The sequence below is a fragment of the Thalassophryne amazonica genome, chromosome 7, assembly GCF_902500255.1.
Source record: "Thalassophryne amazonica chromosome 7, fThaAma1.1, whole genome shotgun sequence".
Classification (NCBI taxonomy): Eukaryota; Metazoa; Chordata; class Actinopteri; order Batrachoidiformes; family Batrachoididae; genus Thalassophryne; species Thalassophryne amazonica.
The window spans coordinates 47,239,189-47,252,255 of NC_047109.1; the positions used below are offsets into that span (position 1 = coordinate 47,239,189).

General features: G+C 39.5%; 1 protein-coding gene across 1 annotated transcript in view; it reads right to left on the reverse strand.

The window, feature by feature from the left end:
* Positions 1-13,067, reverse strand: part of myom3 (myomesin 3) — a 362,966-nt gene that overhangs the window by 34,244 nt on the left and 315,655 nt on the right. Inside the window, exons 22-26 of the mRNA XM_034174111.1 lie at positions 12,126-12,282; positions 9,703-9,809; positions 9,162-9,206; positions 6,147-6,283; positions 1,319-1,463 (exon numbers count right to left, since the gene is read on the reverse strand). Coding sequence (XP_034030002.1) covers positions 1,319-1,463; positions 6,147-6,283; positions 9,162-9,206; positions 9,703-9,809; positions 12,126-12,282 — 591 coding nt within the window. The remainder of the gene's footprint in view (positions 1-1,318; positions 1,464-6,146; positions 6,284-9,161; positions 9,207-9,702; positions 9,810-12,125; positions 12,283-13,067) is intronic.

The window sequence follows — 13,067 nt, forward strand, 5'->3', positions numbered from 1 at the left end:
ATGGACCAGCTGTCTGCCTGGATGATGGCCATCCAGGACCCAAAGTGGTTGTGCGGGGTTGTAGATGTGGTGAAGCACGGCATTATATCAATGCACTGGCCCCTGAATCAAGCTATATACACTGAACAAAAATATAAATGCAATACTTTTGTTTTTGCTCCCATTTTTCATCAGTTGAACTTAAAGACATCTAAAACATTTTCTGTATACACAAAAGATGTATTTCTCTCAAATATTGTTCACAAATCTGTCTAAATCTGTGTTAGTGAGCACTTTGCTGAGATAATTCATCCCACCTCACAGGTGTGGCATATCAAGATGCTGATTAGACAGCATAATTATTGCACAGGTTTATTATTATTGCACATTTACTATGAACTGTCGATGGCTCGATTTAATCTTAATCAGTTGAGTTGAGCTGCTTGCAGTGCCATGTCTGCATCTTCTAACTCTCTCTCTCAAAAAAAAAGATCGAATCTGACCACAAGGGTCTTGGGAGCTTGTCACAGGAATGTTAATTTTGCTTGTGAGATAAATAAATAAACAAACATGTTCCATAGCGGTAGGTGGTATAACGGTTAAATGCACCCGTCTGAACGTTATGTTCAGTTCACAGGTCAATTGTGCTATGATATTTACATTGTGCCAACAACAGCTAACTTCTTCTGGGGTTCTTCTATTCTCCACTTTCTGCTACTGTATGTGCTACTGTATGTGCTACTGTATGTGATGTTGCCCCCAGTGGTGAACAAAAGGTAAGAAAAGGCAGCACCATTGAGCTGCAGTACAGTAGTAAAAAACGTGAAATGGGTCAGTGTTTTTTTTTTTTTTTTTTTTATGAAATATGGATTTGAAAGTAAACAATGGAAGTTTTGCTTATAATTTATTATAGAAAATGAATGTCGACATTAAAAAAGAATTGCACCAGATTGCTTCATATGACAATAAAAAGCATTGCCTTCAACTGCATTGCAGCCATGTATGTAGATACTTGTTACATGATATTATAATTATTATTAATTAGAAATTGGTGTGTTTTGGGCATAACATGAATTGAACTATTCAGTTTGTCAAAGAAATGACAGCTGCTTTGATTTGGACTATCTAAACAAACTGAATTGACAGTGATAGTACAAATGATTGGTGCACAGGCAACCTGACAGCTTTTGACATGCTCAAATTAAAAAAACAAAACAACAACTTTTTTTGCTGTGAATATCTTCTAATCGTGAGCCTTGTCTATTCTCCTCCATTTGTGTTTGTGTAACTGCGGGATGCAAAACATCCTAACTTGGTGTAAAATGAAGGAAATACTCACTTTCATCCACAAAGACCAACGTAAACTGACTCTTGGCACGGCCGTCCTTCAGCTGAGCCGTGTACGAGCCCTCGTCTTCCTCAGAGAGCTGATCAAACAGTATCTCCACCAGACCTTTGGCCTTGTCAAAGTTTATTGTGCGGTGCTGCAGAAGAGCAAACAAATGTTGCCACACACCGCTTACACACGCATGCTGACAGATGCTCTTATAAGACATGCAGAGGAGCCATTTCCAACCTGCTGAGAGAACATGCTATCATGAAAATAACCAAAAACGCATCTCAAAACATACCTGCACCTTGCAGATAAGTAATATCGTTTTTACAGACAGAACAGAGGCAACAAACTCTGATCGCAATTTTATGGTTGGTACGTTCATCATGGTACCTTAGTATTAGTATACCTTCAGTATTGATAGTTCTCAGCAGTGACTGTGATTTGTGATGTATGACAGACAACAGGGCACTAATGAGCGAAATGCTTTTTGAATTCTCAAACCTCAGCTGTGATCATTTAGAAATAATGTCTAATCAAAACTATTCAGTTGGAACCCTGATATTTGGAAATAATGGGATGAATGAAAGTGGAGTACAAGCAGTGAATGGATGCTGCTGAATACAAAGCAACCCAATATTAAAGCTCAGCATTTTATAAAGAGGAAAATTCTTGTATGGTTGTTGTGCACAACAATGTATGTGTTATGTTGAATTTGTTTTTGCATGCAATTCAATCATATGAGAAGCAGCTGTGAATGGATTTTGTGAATAATACTGTGCTGTTTATGTAGTAGCTGTTTGTTGTTATCGCTGTGGTATATTTCTTATGCGTGTTTTCTTGTCTTTTATTGTATTTACTCAAATCACGGATGATGTTAAATTCTTTCAGAATGTTCAAATTGAATAAAAACTAACATTAACTTTAGAAACAAGTCCAACGCAAAAAGTACTTTAAGAGTTAAACTGAACCCGTAAATATTTGATTGTAATATTTTAACACTCTGGTTTTTGTTGTGTGGCTGAAAAATACATGACAAACACAACAAAAAAGACATAAATGATATTTCACAATAATAAAACAACAAGGAAATTTGTTACCGAGCACCTGCCAGTGGAAATAATGGAAGCATTTATGTACAAATCACTCTCATTATCCAGAAAAGACTGTACATAAGCATGCACAGACGGAGCATGATTATATATGGCTCAAATGTTCATAGGGTGGGAAAAGCCAACATATGATTATGCATATACAGTGCTCTGAAAACGTTAGTGCTGCCTTGAGCTTTTACATGGTTAAACTTTTTTAGGACACCAAAAAACAAAACAAAAATCCACGCTTTTTATATTAAAATTTCTAAAATTCTGCCCTTTAAACTCACAGTGAAAAGTAATCTCTACATCATGAATTCAAAGAAATAAAAATATAAAAGCCGAAATGATGGTGTGAATAAGTAAGTGCCCCTTTTAGTATAGCACATATAAACCATTACTCTTACATCCAATTTTCTTCAAACAAGTCAGGGGATGGATACATGAACATTGAGGAGTGGGGTACAATTACTTATACCTAACAGCTAAAGTTAGCTAATCTAGCCAGCCTTAGCAACAATCATCATAGCTTACAAAATAGTTGGTTCTTTTGTGTTTGATAACCCACATTAATTCATACTTTTGCCCACATTTATTTTATATGTATTTGTTAATACCGTTACTGTAGGTTCAACAACGCTATTATACTTTATACACTAATTACCGTTTTTGTGGCTTATTCACGGCTAAGTTAGCTCTTCTACCATAACTAGCTTATTTTTACCATTTACAGTTCTATTTTACATGGTGTAGATTTTTAATGATTCATCAGTTTATGTGTTCCTCTAAAGACATCAACATATAGTACCTAAGTTCTTAGGTTTCCATTTGATAGCATAATGATTACACTTTTTATTTTCCTATAGTATGCTAACAGAGTTACTTTAGATAGATACCAGTACACTCACACACTCACAGCTTCTGCTTCTACAGCTTAGCCTACTAACTATGTTTGATTTCACTAGTCTACATACTAATTCAGAATCAGAATCAGAATCAGAAAAGTTTTATTGCCATATGAGTGAACAAGTTCACAACATTAGGAAATTGTTGTGGTACTTGGTGCTAACATTAAAAAAAGAGTAGTAAAACAAGTAATATATAATAAAACTTAACACTATAGCAATGTTACAAAATGTACAGAATGTATGAGCTAAGATAAATAAATGGTGATGATAAATGGTGATAGCAACAATCTAGAGTTCTAAAAGTTCTTATTGATGAGGCTAACAGCAGAGGGGAAAAAACTGTTCTTATGGCGGGAGGTTCTGGTCCGAAGGGACCGTAGCCTCCTGCCTGAGGGGAGGAGGTCAAAAAGGCTATATCCAGGGTGAGAAGGATCGGCTCTGATCAGACCTGAACGCCCCAGTGTCCTGGAGGTGTACAGGTCCTGAAGAGATGGAAGGTTGCAGCCAATCACTTTCTTGGCAGAGCGTATAATGCGCTGTAGTCTCTGTAGGTCCCTGGTGGATGCTCCAGCATACCATACGGTGATGGAGGTGGTGAGGATGGACTCGATGATGGCAGTGTAAAACTGCACCATGATCCTTGCTGGCAGGTTGAATTTCTTCAACAGCCGCAGGATGTACATCCTCTGCTGGGCCTTCTTGACAACAGACGTAATGGTGGACTCCCACCTGAGGTCCTGGGTTAGAGTGATTCCCAGGAAACAGAAGGTGTCCACTAGGGTGATGGGGGTGTCTGCCAGGGTAATGATGGGGAGAGGGGCTGTGTTCTTCCTAAAGTCCACAGTAATCTCCACTGTCTTCTCGGTGTTCAGCACCAAGTTGTTATAGCTGCACCAGGACACCAGTCGTTGGACCTCCAGCCTATAGGCGGACTCATCCCCATCAGAGATGAGTCTGATAAGGGTGGTGTCATTGGCAAACTTGATAAGCTTGACAGACTGGTGATCAGAGGTACAGCCTGGAGAAGATCTGGGAGGATGGTATTGAAGACAGAGCTGAAGTCCACAAACAGGATTCTAGCGTAGGTTCCTGGGGAGTCCAGATGCTGCAGAACGAAGTGCAAAACCAGGTTGATGGCATCATCCACAGACCTATTGGCTCTGTAAGCAAACTGCAAGGGGTCCAAGAGGGAGGCAGTGAGAGATTTAAGGTGGGAGAGAAACAGATGCTCAAATGACTTCATGACTACAGAAGTCAGTGCCACCGGTCTGTAGTCATTGAGTCCAGTGATCCTCGGTTTCTTGGGAACAGGAACAATGATGGAGGTTTTGAAATAGTCAGGCATGTGGCAAGCCTCCAGTGAGGAGTTTAATATGCCTGTAAACACTGGGGTAAGCTCATTAGCACAGTGTCTCAGAGTGGCAGGTGAGACACCATCTGGCCCAGGAGCTTTGCAAGCTTTTACATTCCTAAACTGCTTTTGCACCTCATCTTCATAAATATGCAGAGCTGTGAGGGCGGGGAGAGAGGAGGGGGGCTCTGGGATGGAAGTCCTTGATATTGTGGGCTCCACTAAAGTGTGGTGGGTGGGGGAGGTGGGAGAGTGAATGTCCATGCTGGATGTGTTGCTGGGTATGTTGCTGGGACTGGAGGAGGTGTAAGGACTGTTAAACTGGCTATCAAAACGACAATAGAACTCGTTCAGTCTATTTGCAGTTTGTAGGTCATCTCTGAAGTGGGGGTTTTAGGCTTGTAATTGGTAATCTGCCTAAAACTTTTCCACACCGAGGCTGCATCATTCTCTGAGATCTGCTGCTGGATGTTCTCAGAGTAGTGTGATCTAGCAATGCCCACTTCCTTGCTAAACCTGTATTTGGTCTCTTTGTAGTAATCTTTGTCCCCACTTTTAAAAGCCTCCTTCTTATCTAACCACAGCTGTTTCAGTTTGGGAGTAAACCAGGGTTTGTCATTGTTATAACTCACCCTGGTGCATGATGGTACAATGCTGTCCTCGCAGAAGTGGATATACGAAGTCACAGTGTCCGTATATTCATCCAAACTCTCACAAGCAGACCTCATTGAGTCCCAGTCTGTGGTTTCAAAGCACGCGCGCAGCTCCTCCACAGCCTCAACGGTCCATTGCCTTTACTACAATCTTCTCCTGTGATGTCTTATCCTCCTTATGTCTTATTATTTATTATATTATATATACCTTTTTCTTGAGCTGCTTGGGTGGGTAGGGAGAGTTCCCATGGGATAAAAAAAGCTTTTTAACCTACCATCACAGGTTCTCAAGACCAGGCACCTAAGTGGCTCTACTCTACTCTTTTCTACTCTCCTATTTTACTCTTCCTTTTTAGATATTTACATATACCTTTGTATACTGGCATAGTTCCACATTAGAAGTGGATTATAATATATAAGATATACCTTACTGAATTTTCATGTCCAAGACATTGATTATGTCTTGGATTTCATTGCATTTTTTGCATTTTGCATCACCACTCATAGCCTCATAGTGGAGTGGAGCAGAGAAGAATTTTCTGTCAAAAAGAACAGCTCACATCTAGGCTTGCATCTCCGATATGCCTTCTGGCAAATTGTAGCTGGACTTTCAGGTTCTTTTTGTAATCCCTCTCTATACCACTTAATCATGAAACTTGCACTACACACAATTTCTCCAGTCGCAATCACAGAAGCTTATAATGTCTTCAGGGTTGTCTGTGTGTCTTGGTGGCTTTCCTCAGTTGTCTCCTTCTTCCATGGTCCCTTAGTTTTTGAGAACTTAATTCAGCCTCCATACCACATGATAACCCATGCACTGATTCTTACGGGAGTGCTGGAGATTTCTCTGTCATTGAAGATGAGACGAAGCTCAGCGTCATTACTGAGACTCTCTGTCTGAAGCCAGAGTCGCACAGTGCCATTCTCTGAAACCTCCACCTGCCAGCCTGACTTTAGTGCAATCGCTGTCAAAATGAAATAAAACAGCATGAAGGTCACACTGAATCAGGCTGTTTAATCACATAATCAGTGTATAATAATAATGCATATTCATATGCATGGATTGGAATTTGTGGCCATAATACCATAATGACAATGTGAAAAGATTTTTTTTTTTTTTTTTTTTTTTTAGATTTTTGAAAATTTATTACAAATAAAATAACTAAGAAATCACATGTACATAAGGATTCATAGCCTTCGCCATGAAGCTCAAAATTGAGCTTGAGTGCATCCTGTTTCCACTGATCATCCTTGAGATGATTCTACAGCTTAGTTGGAGTCCCTGTGGTTCAGGGAAATTCAGTTGATTGGACATTTTGGAGAGGCACACACCTGTCTACATATAAGGTCCCACAGTTAACAGTGTAAGAGAACAGACCAAGCATGAAGTGAAAGGAACTGTCTGTAGTCCTCTGAGACAAGATTGTCTCAAGGCACAAATCTGGGGAAGGGTACAAAAACATTTCTGCTGCTTTGAAGGTCCCAATGAGCACAATGGCCTCCATTATCTAGCGATCGGGGATGAAGGACCTTAGTCAGGGAGGTGACCAAGAACCTGACGGCTCCAGCATTCTTCTGTGGAGAGAGGAGAACCTTCCAGAAGGACAACCATCTCTGCAGCAATCCACCAATCAGGCCTGTATTGGTAGGATGGCCAGACGGAAGCGACTCTTTAGTAAAAGACACATGGCAGCCCACCTGGAGTTTGCCAAAAGGCACCTGTAGGACTCTGAGACCATGAGAAACAAAATTCTCTGGTCTGATGAGATGAGATTGAACTCTTTGGCGTGGATGCCAGGTGTCATGTTGGAGGAAACCAGGCACCATCCCTACATTGAAGCATGGTGGTGGCAGCTTCATGCTGTGGAGATGTTTTTTGGTGGCAGGAACTGGGAGACTGGTCAGGATTGAGCGAATAATGAATGCAGCAATGTACAGACATCCTGGATGAAAACCTACTCCAGAGCGCTCCTGACCTCAGACTGGGGTGACGGTTCATCTTTCAGCAGGACAGTGACTTTAAGCACACAGATAAGATATCAAAGGAGACTTGAATCCGATTGAACATCTCCAGTCAGATCTGAAAATGGCTGTGCACTGTCACTCCTCAGCCAACCTGATGGAGCTTGAGAGGTGCTGCAAAGACGAATGGGCAAAACTGCCGAAAGACAGGTGCACCAAGCTTGTGGCATCATATTAAAAAAGACTTGAGGCTGTAATTGCTGCCAAAGGTGCATCAACAAAAGGGACCTTGACCCTTGCGGGAATTTGATCCCCACACTGGCACACAATCTGGTGTCCCAATGAGTAAACCCGTCATAAACTGTTGTAAACTGTGTGTAAATCATGCTCGGCTGCGTGCCAGAGTGCAAAGAAAATTCTGAAATGTTGAAAAGTTCTGGCATGCATTAAAGTCGTGAACATTGCACAACCTATATGTGAAAACACTGCGTGTCAATGCGTGTCAATGCGTGTCATTGCGCGCAGTGCATCTAAACTTAACATTAAGTTTATGACAAGATGTTACATCTATAACAAACATAACTTTACAGATACATTATCAAACTCATAAGAAGGAATGAAAATGCAACTGTTTTCCCAATCCATTACAATATATATCATAATTATGTTTGAGACAAGATTTCAAATGCATTCTTCACCGCACGACGAGCATGAGACAAAGCGTGACGTCCAGTGGGACAAAGCAGGATGCATTGGCACAACGAACTGCACGGTGGTGGTAGGGATCAAATTTGTGCAAGTGTCAAGGTGCCTAAAGTATTCAGACAAGGGTGTGAACATGTATGGGTGATTCTTTAACTACGGGCACTATTGGCCTTGTAAATGTAATTTCCACCACACCATTGCCTTACAATATAAAGCGCCTTGGGGCAACTGTTTGTTGTGATTTGGCGCTATATACATGTGCTCTGATGTCACTGTTTATCTCCATAGAAACTACCCAAACAATCTTTCATACAAACTATTTAAAGGGACATTACAGTGTTGTGGTGGAAATTATGGCAATAGTGTGGGACAACTACATTTTGTGTAAAAAAATCACAACAGTTGTATGACATTGAATACCCCAATAACGTTTTGATTATTTTACTGATATTTTATTCAGAGATATTTTAAAACATTAGAAAAAACATTTCTTTACCATTCATTTTTATCATTGAAGATCAAAAGTCTGGGTGTGGGACAAGCACAAAACGGCAATATTTGCATATAATGATGCTGAAAAAAGGTGAAAAAGTCATCATAGACTGCTAGAACAAATTTCTTAACACACTTTCATTGTAAAGATAACTATAAAAGTGTGAAATTTCCCCTTTTTTCTGTTTTTCATACAATATGATCAAAGGACATAATAAGTGCCCATAGTCTAAGAATCACCCGTATGTACATGTGATTTATTAGTTTTTTTATTTTAAATAAATTTCCAAAAAAAAAAAAAAAAAAAAACTTTTTTAATGCTGTCATTAAGGGGTGTTGTAAGTAGAATTTTGAATGGGGGGGGGGATTTCTCTGTTTTGGAATAAGGCTGTAACGTAACAAAAAGTGGAAAAATGAGTTGTGAATACTTTCCAGATGTACTGTACATACAACATTATGAAACTGAGATGATTGTTTGGCACAGTCATTCCAAGGAGGACTTCTTTGCAAGCCTGACACAGAGTACAGTACCAAACAACTATATGCCATATAATGGACATACTATAGATGATGCTCCCCTTTATATGATATCATATGAATTATTGGCCTATGCTAAAACACCAAATAAATAAATAAATAAAACTGAAATGAGAAGCTTTCTTCATCATCTTTGAGGTTACATACGTGGATTTTTGACTTTCCAGCTGAGTTCTTTGAGCCTTTCAAGGTCTGGAAGAAATGGGGGGGGGGGGGGGGCAGGAAAAGAGTTGCTGAAGTTAACCTTTGACTGGTAGTGTAAATATAATCAGTGTACCAGTGGTGGGATGATTGGGACCATAATCTCATATTTATTGGCAATAAAAAGAAGATGTGATTGAATACATATAGTACGCACAGCTGGACCTTGCAGAGTAAATTTTGTGGAGTTAAACAGACTCTGCTGTAAGTAAATATGGTCCCAGTCTACTCAGTAAAAATGAACAAAATTGAAGTTGATCAACTTAATTCAACACTATGATAGAGCTGATTTAACACTATGATAGTGACAGTATGAACTCACTGCAGAGTCTGTTCAAGTCTGCAACATTTCCTATGTGGAAAATGGTTGTGAGCTGCATAAATTCTTATATTGTTGACAGAAGAGAGTCACACTTTGAAAACTGGTCTCTGACTGTTTTGTTCTATTTGAAGGCTGACTTATCAGCCATAGAAGACTTTGTTTTACCTTCAGCAGTGAAGTCATAGCTGGAGGACTGCTTGGGATTATCACTCATCTCCACTGTGTAGAGACCCAGATCCTCTTCAGATGGGTCATTGAAGATGAGAATTGATCTAGATGACAAAGACAGATCACACTATGGACCACTGTCATTGTGCATGTCACTTTGGAGTTTTTGCTGTCCTCAAATTCAGCTTTACTGAATTTGAGCTTTACTGAATTTGAGGACAGGATTAATGAACCAGTGTAAATGTAAGAGGATCAGGTTTCCATCAAACAGATTTGATACAATTTGAAAAGGCCACTAAGCGTTAATCAGAGTGAAAGTTTGTACAAGTAGACTGCACCTTTGTGAACCTGGGTGCATCAGAGAATTATGCCATTTAAATACCACAAATACACTGCAGTTGAAAAAAGTCTACGGTGCAATAATTTTCTGCTACCACATGGTATCAATGCACCAGCACTGTGCATGACCACAGCTCATTTTTAAACCAACACATCCATAAGCACACATGTAAGGGCAAGATGACTTGAGTGTTATTGGCTGTGGGCGCTGGGTGAGAAAACCACAACTGCATTAGATGGGAACTGCAATTAACCTACACATTCTCACTCCCAACATGTCACATTTTTATGATTGCTCAATGCCCCTTTCTGTCACACTATGACAGGTTAGGGACTGTAGTTGCATTATTTTTGTGATGCATGAGAAGATGCATTTTTTTCTTTTGAGAACTGTTTCATTTCTCTCTGACAGCATACAGAACTTCATTTCCATGTCATCAGTGAACATTCATCCATTACTTGGTTGTGGTTAGGGTTAGGGTTAACGTTTTCTCACATGACACACAGTGACACAACAGGGGTACCTAACTCCTTACATGTTGGTATTTGGTCAAAATGATCCAGATGTTGAACCAATTCTTGCATTACATTGCGTGTTGCTTTGTGTAAGGTGCAATATTGGGTGCAGGCTCACTCTCTGTCTTGAAATAACGGATGTTATTGCACAGGAAAGGTTGAATTGCTATTTCATTTACAGGAGAGACAGAATTACTACATGACAGAATATGAAGTGTGCAAGATCAGCTGCCCGGGAACCACTTTGTTTCCAGGCAGACAACTGGACCATCTCTCAACTAGATCAAAAGTAGGTGTATCCACCCACTGACATCTGGCAACTTTCAGGTTTTTCCACCTCTGTTGCAATGTCTTCCAAGCTTCCTCCACATTTGTGAAATATGGATATTCTTACCCAGATGTTCAAAATCACCACTCCAAGGTTTGTACCTGGACCCTGAAATGCTCTGAAACCACTCAGCACAGCACCAGTTCCGAATTCTGAAGTTTTGAACATATTAACACACACAGGTGCCAAACTGCATTATGGGTAAATTGCGATCACAGATTGGTTGATTCATTTAACCAACACAAAAAGTAACGTGTGTTGGTTTTTACAAATAAATGTGTATTTGTCATTTTTTAAAATTTGTTAAAAAAGGCATTTGCCAAACTGAAAATTCTGTTTAAAGTCGTGATTCAGCCAGGCACCAACAACCATGTGATATAACGAGGTGTCATTCACACTGCCATCAAGTAGATGGCAGTGTTCTATGCATTTTGCTGCATCTACTGGATGGCATATTACATAATGGCATATTATGCTACTATGCTTTTTACTTTTTTACTCTTTTACTATGCTTTGTAATCTTTCAATTTATTTTATTTTGTTTTCTGAATTGTTTGTGTGACGTGCAGTTTATGTACTACAATCATATTATTTTGCTTGTTAGGTTCTGCTTGCTAACACAGCTTTTATGTTAGAAATAAATTATGAGTTGATTAAATTAATTTTTCTTCTCGTAAGAAGTGGTAGTCAAATGTTTCAAAAATAAAAGGGACTTTTGTTTTTCCCCTTCATAGGGCATTTTTGGACTGGAGTGACTTATAGTCTGGAAAACGAAGTACATCATTTTTTTGAGTTTTTCCAATTTAAAGATATAAGCTTGCAAAAAAGGTATAGAATATTATTCATTTAAATGCAGTTATTTAAAAAAATACAAGACTGTTTAGGCCTAAAATGCACAAAATGCTTTGAAACGTTCTGTTTTTGCTGGAACTGTGTAAGATGGGAACATACTGAGGTAAATTACTTGGTTCAATGTGACAAAGACATGAGATGTCACTTACAGTAAATAAAAGAACCCAGGTTATGGAGAGATGGACAGTTTGACACCATCACAGCAAGATACAAATTTAATCTGAGCCGATCTCACACGGAGGTCTGACACATGGTTGAAAAGAATCCAAACACTTTTCTCACATCGTGAATGTCACGCCTTGTATATGCACACTCTTACTGATTTACTGGAATTCACAAATTCTCCAGAGCAAATGATGCTGAGGATGTGCATGAATACTCCTACCTAGTGTCGTCGCTTTCCACTCGAGTTCTCCCATCATCAATGGGTTCTCTGTAATCTTTGCTCCAGAGGCACTTGCTCTTGTCAGTCGTCTCATCAGTCTCATAAGACAAAAATATGAAGCCATCGTCATCTACTCCAATTTCAATATTGTTCTTGTCTGAAAGTGATACAAAATAGAGTTTAGAGGGGTCACCAACCCTGTTCCTGGAGAGCATCTGCCATGCAAGTTTTCTAACTCTCCCAGTTCCACTCCCAGGCATTTAACTCTATCAGGTGTTCTCAGCATACCAAGAGCTGGAAAACACCAATTAAAAAAAATCAGGTGTGACTTGAGAAGGTAGACAATACAAACATGCAGGGCAGGTTCTCTCCAGGAACAGGGTTGATGACCACTGGTTTAGAGTTTGAACAGTGTCTATCACAACATATAGGACATAAGAAAAAGGATCAGGACATATTGCATCTAAAAATGGCACCAAACTGATTAGAATAGTCAACCAGTCCAATGTCTGAGGTATTTTGATAAGTGCTCAATCACACTGAATGTATAAATAATAATGTCTTAAATAACTTTGTTAAAAATGGTGCTGTTTTCATGATTCAGTGGCTACGTTTACATGCCGTTAATATTCGGGATAAGGTCAATATTCCGGTTTCTGAATCATTAGGAATAACCCGTTTTCATGCTTAAGCAGACAGAGTTACTCCTGTATACATGATCATTGGTATCATTTGGAATATCCCCATCTAAACAGTGATGCACGTCTTCCACCGGTGCTTGATTTGGTCTGGCGTTCATGCAAATCCTGGTTTGCGTAACTTTTCGGTCACCTTCTTGTAAATGTCGCTATCTCTGTACTTTTTACCGTCAATAAAAGACATTATATTCATGTCTTTCACAATACTAATGAAGTACTCGGTTTCCTCCTCGCTCCAAAAGTG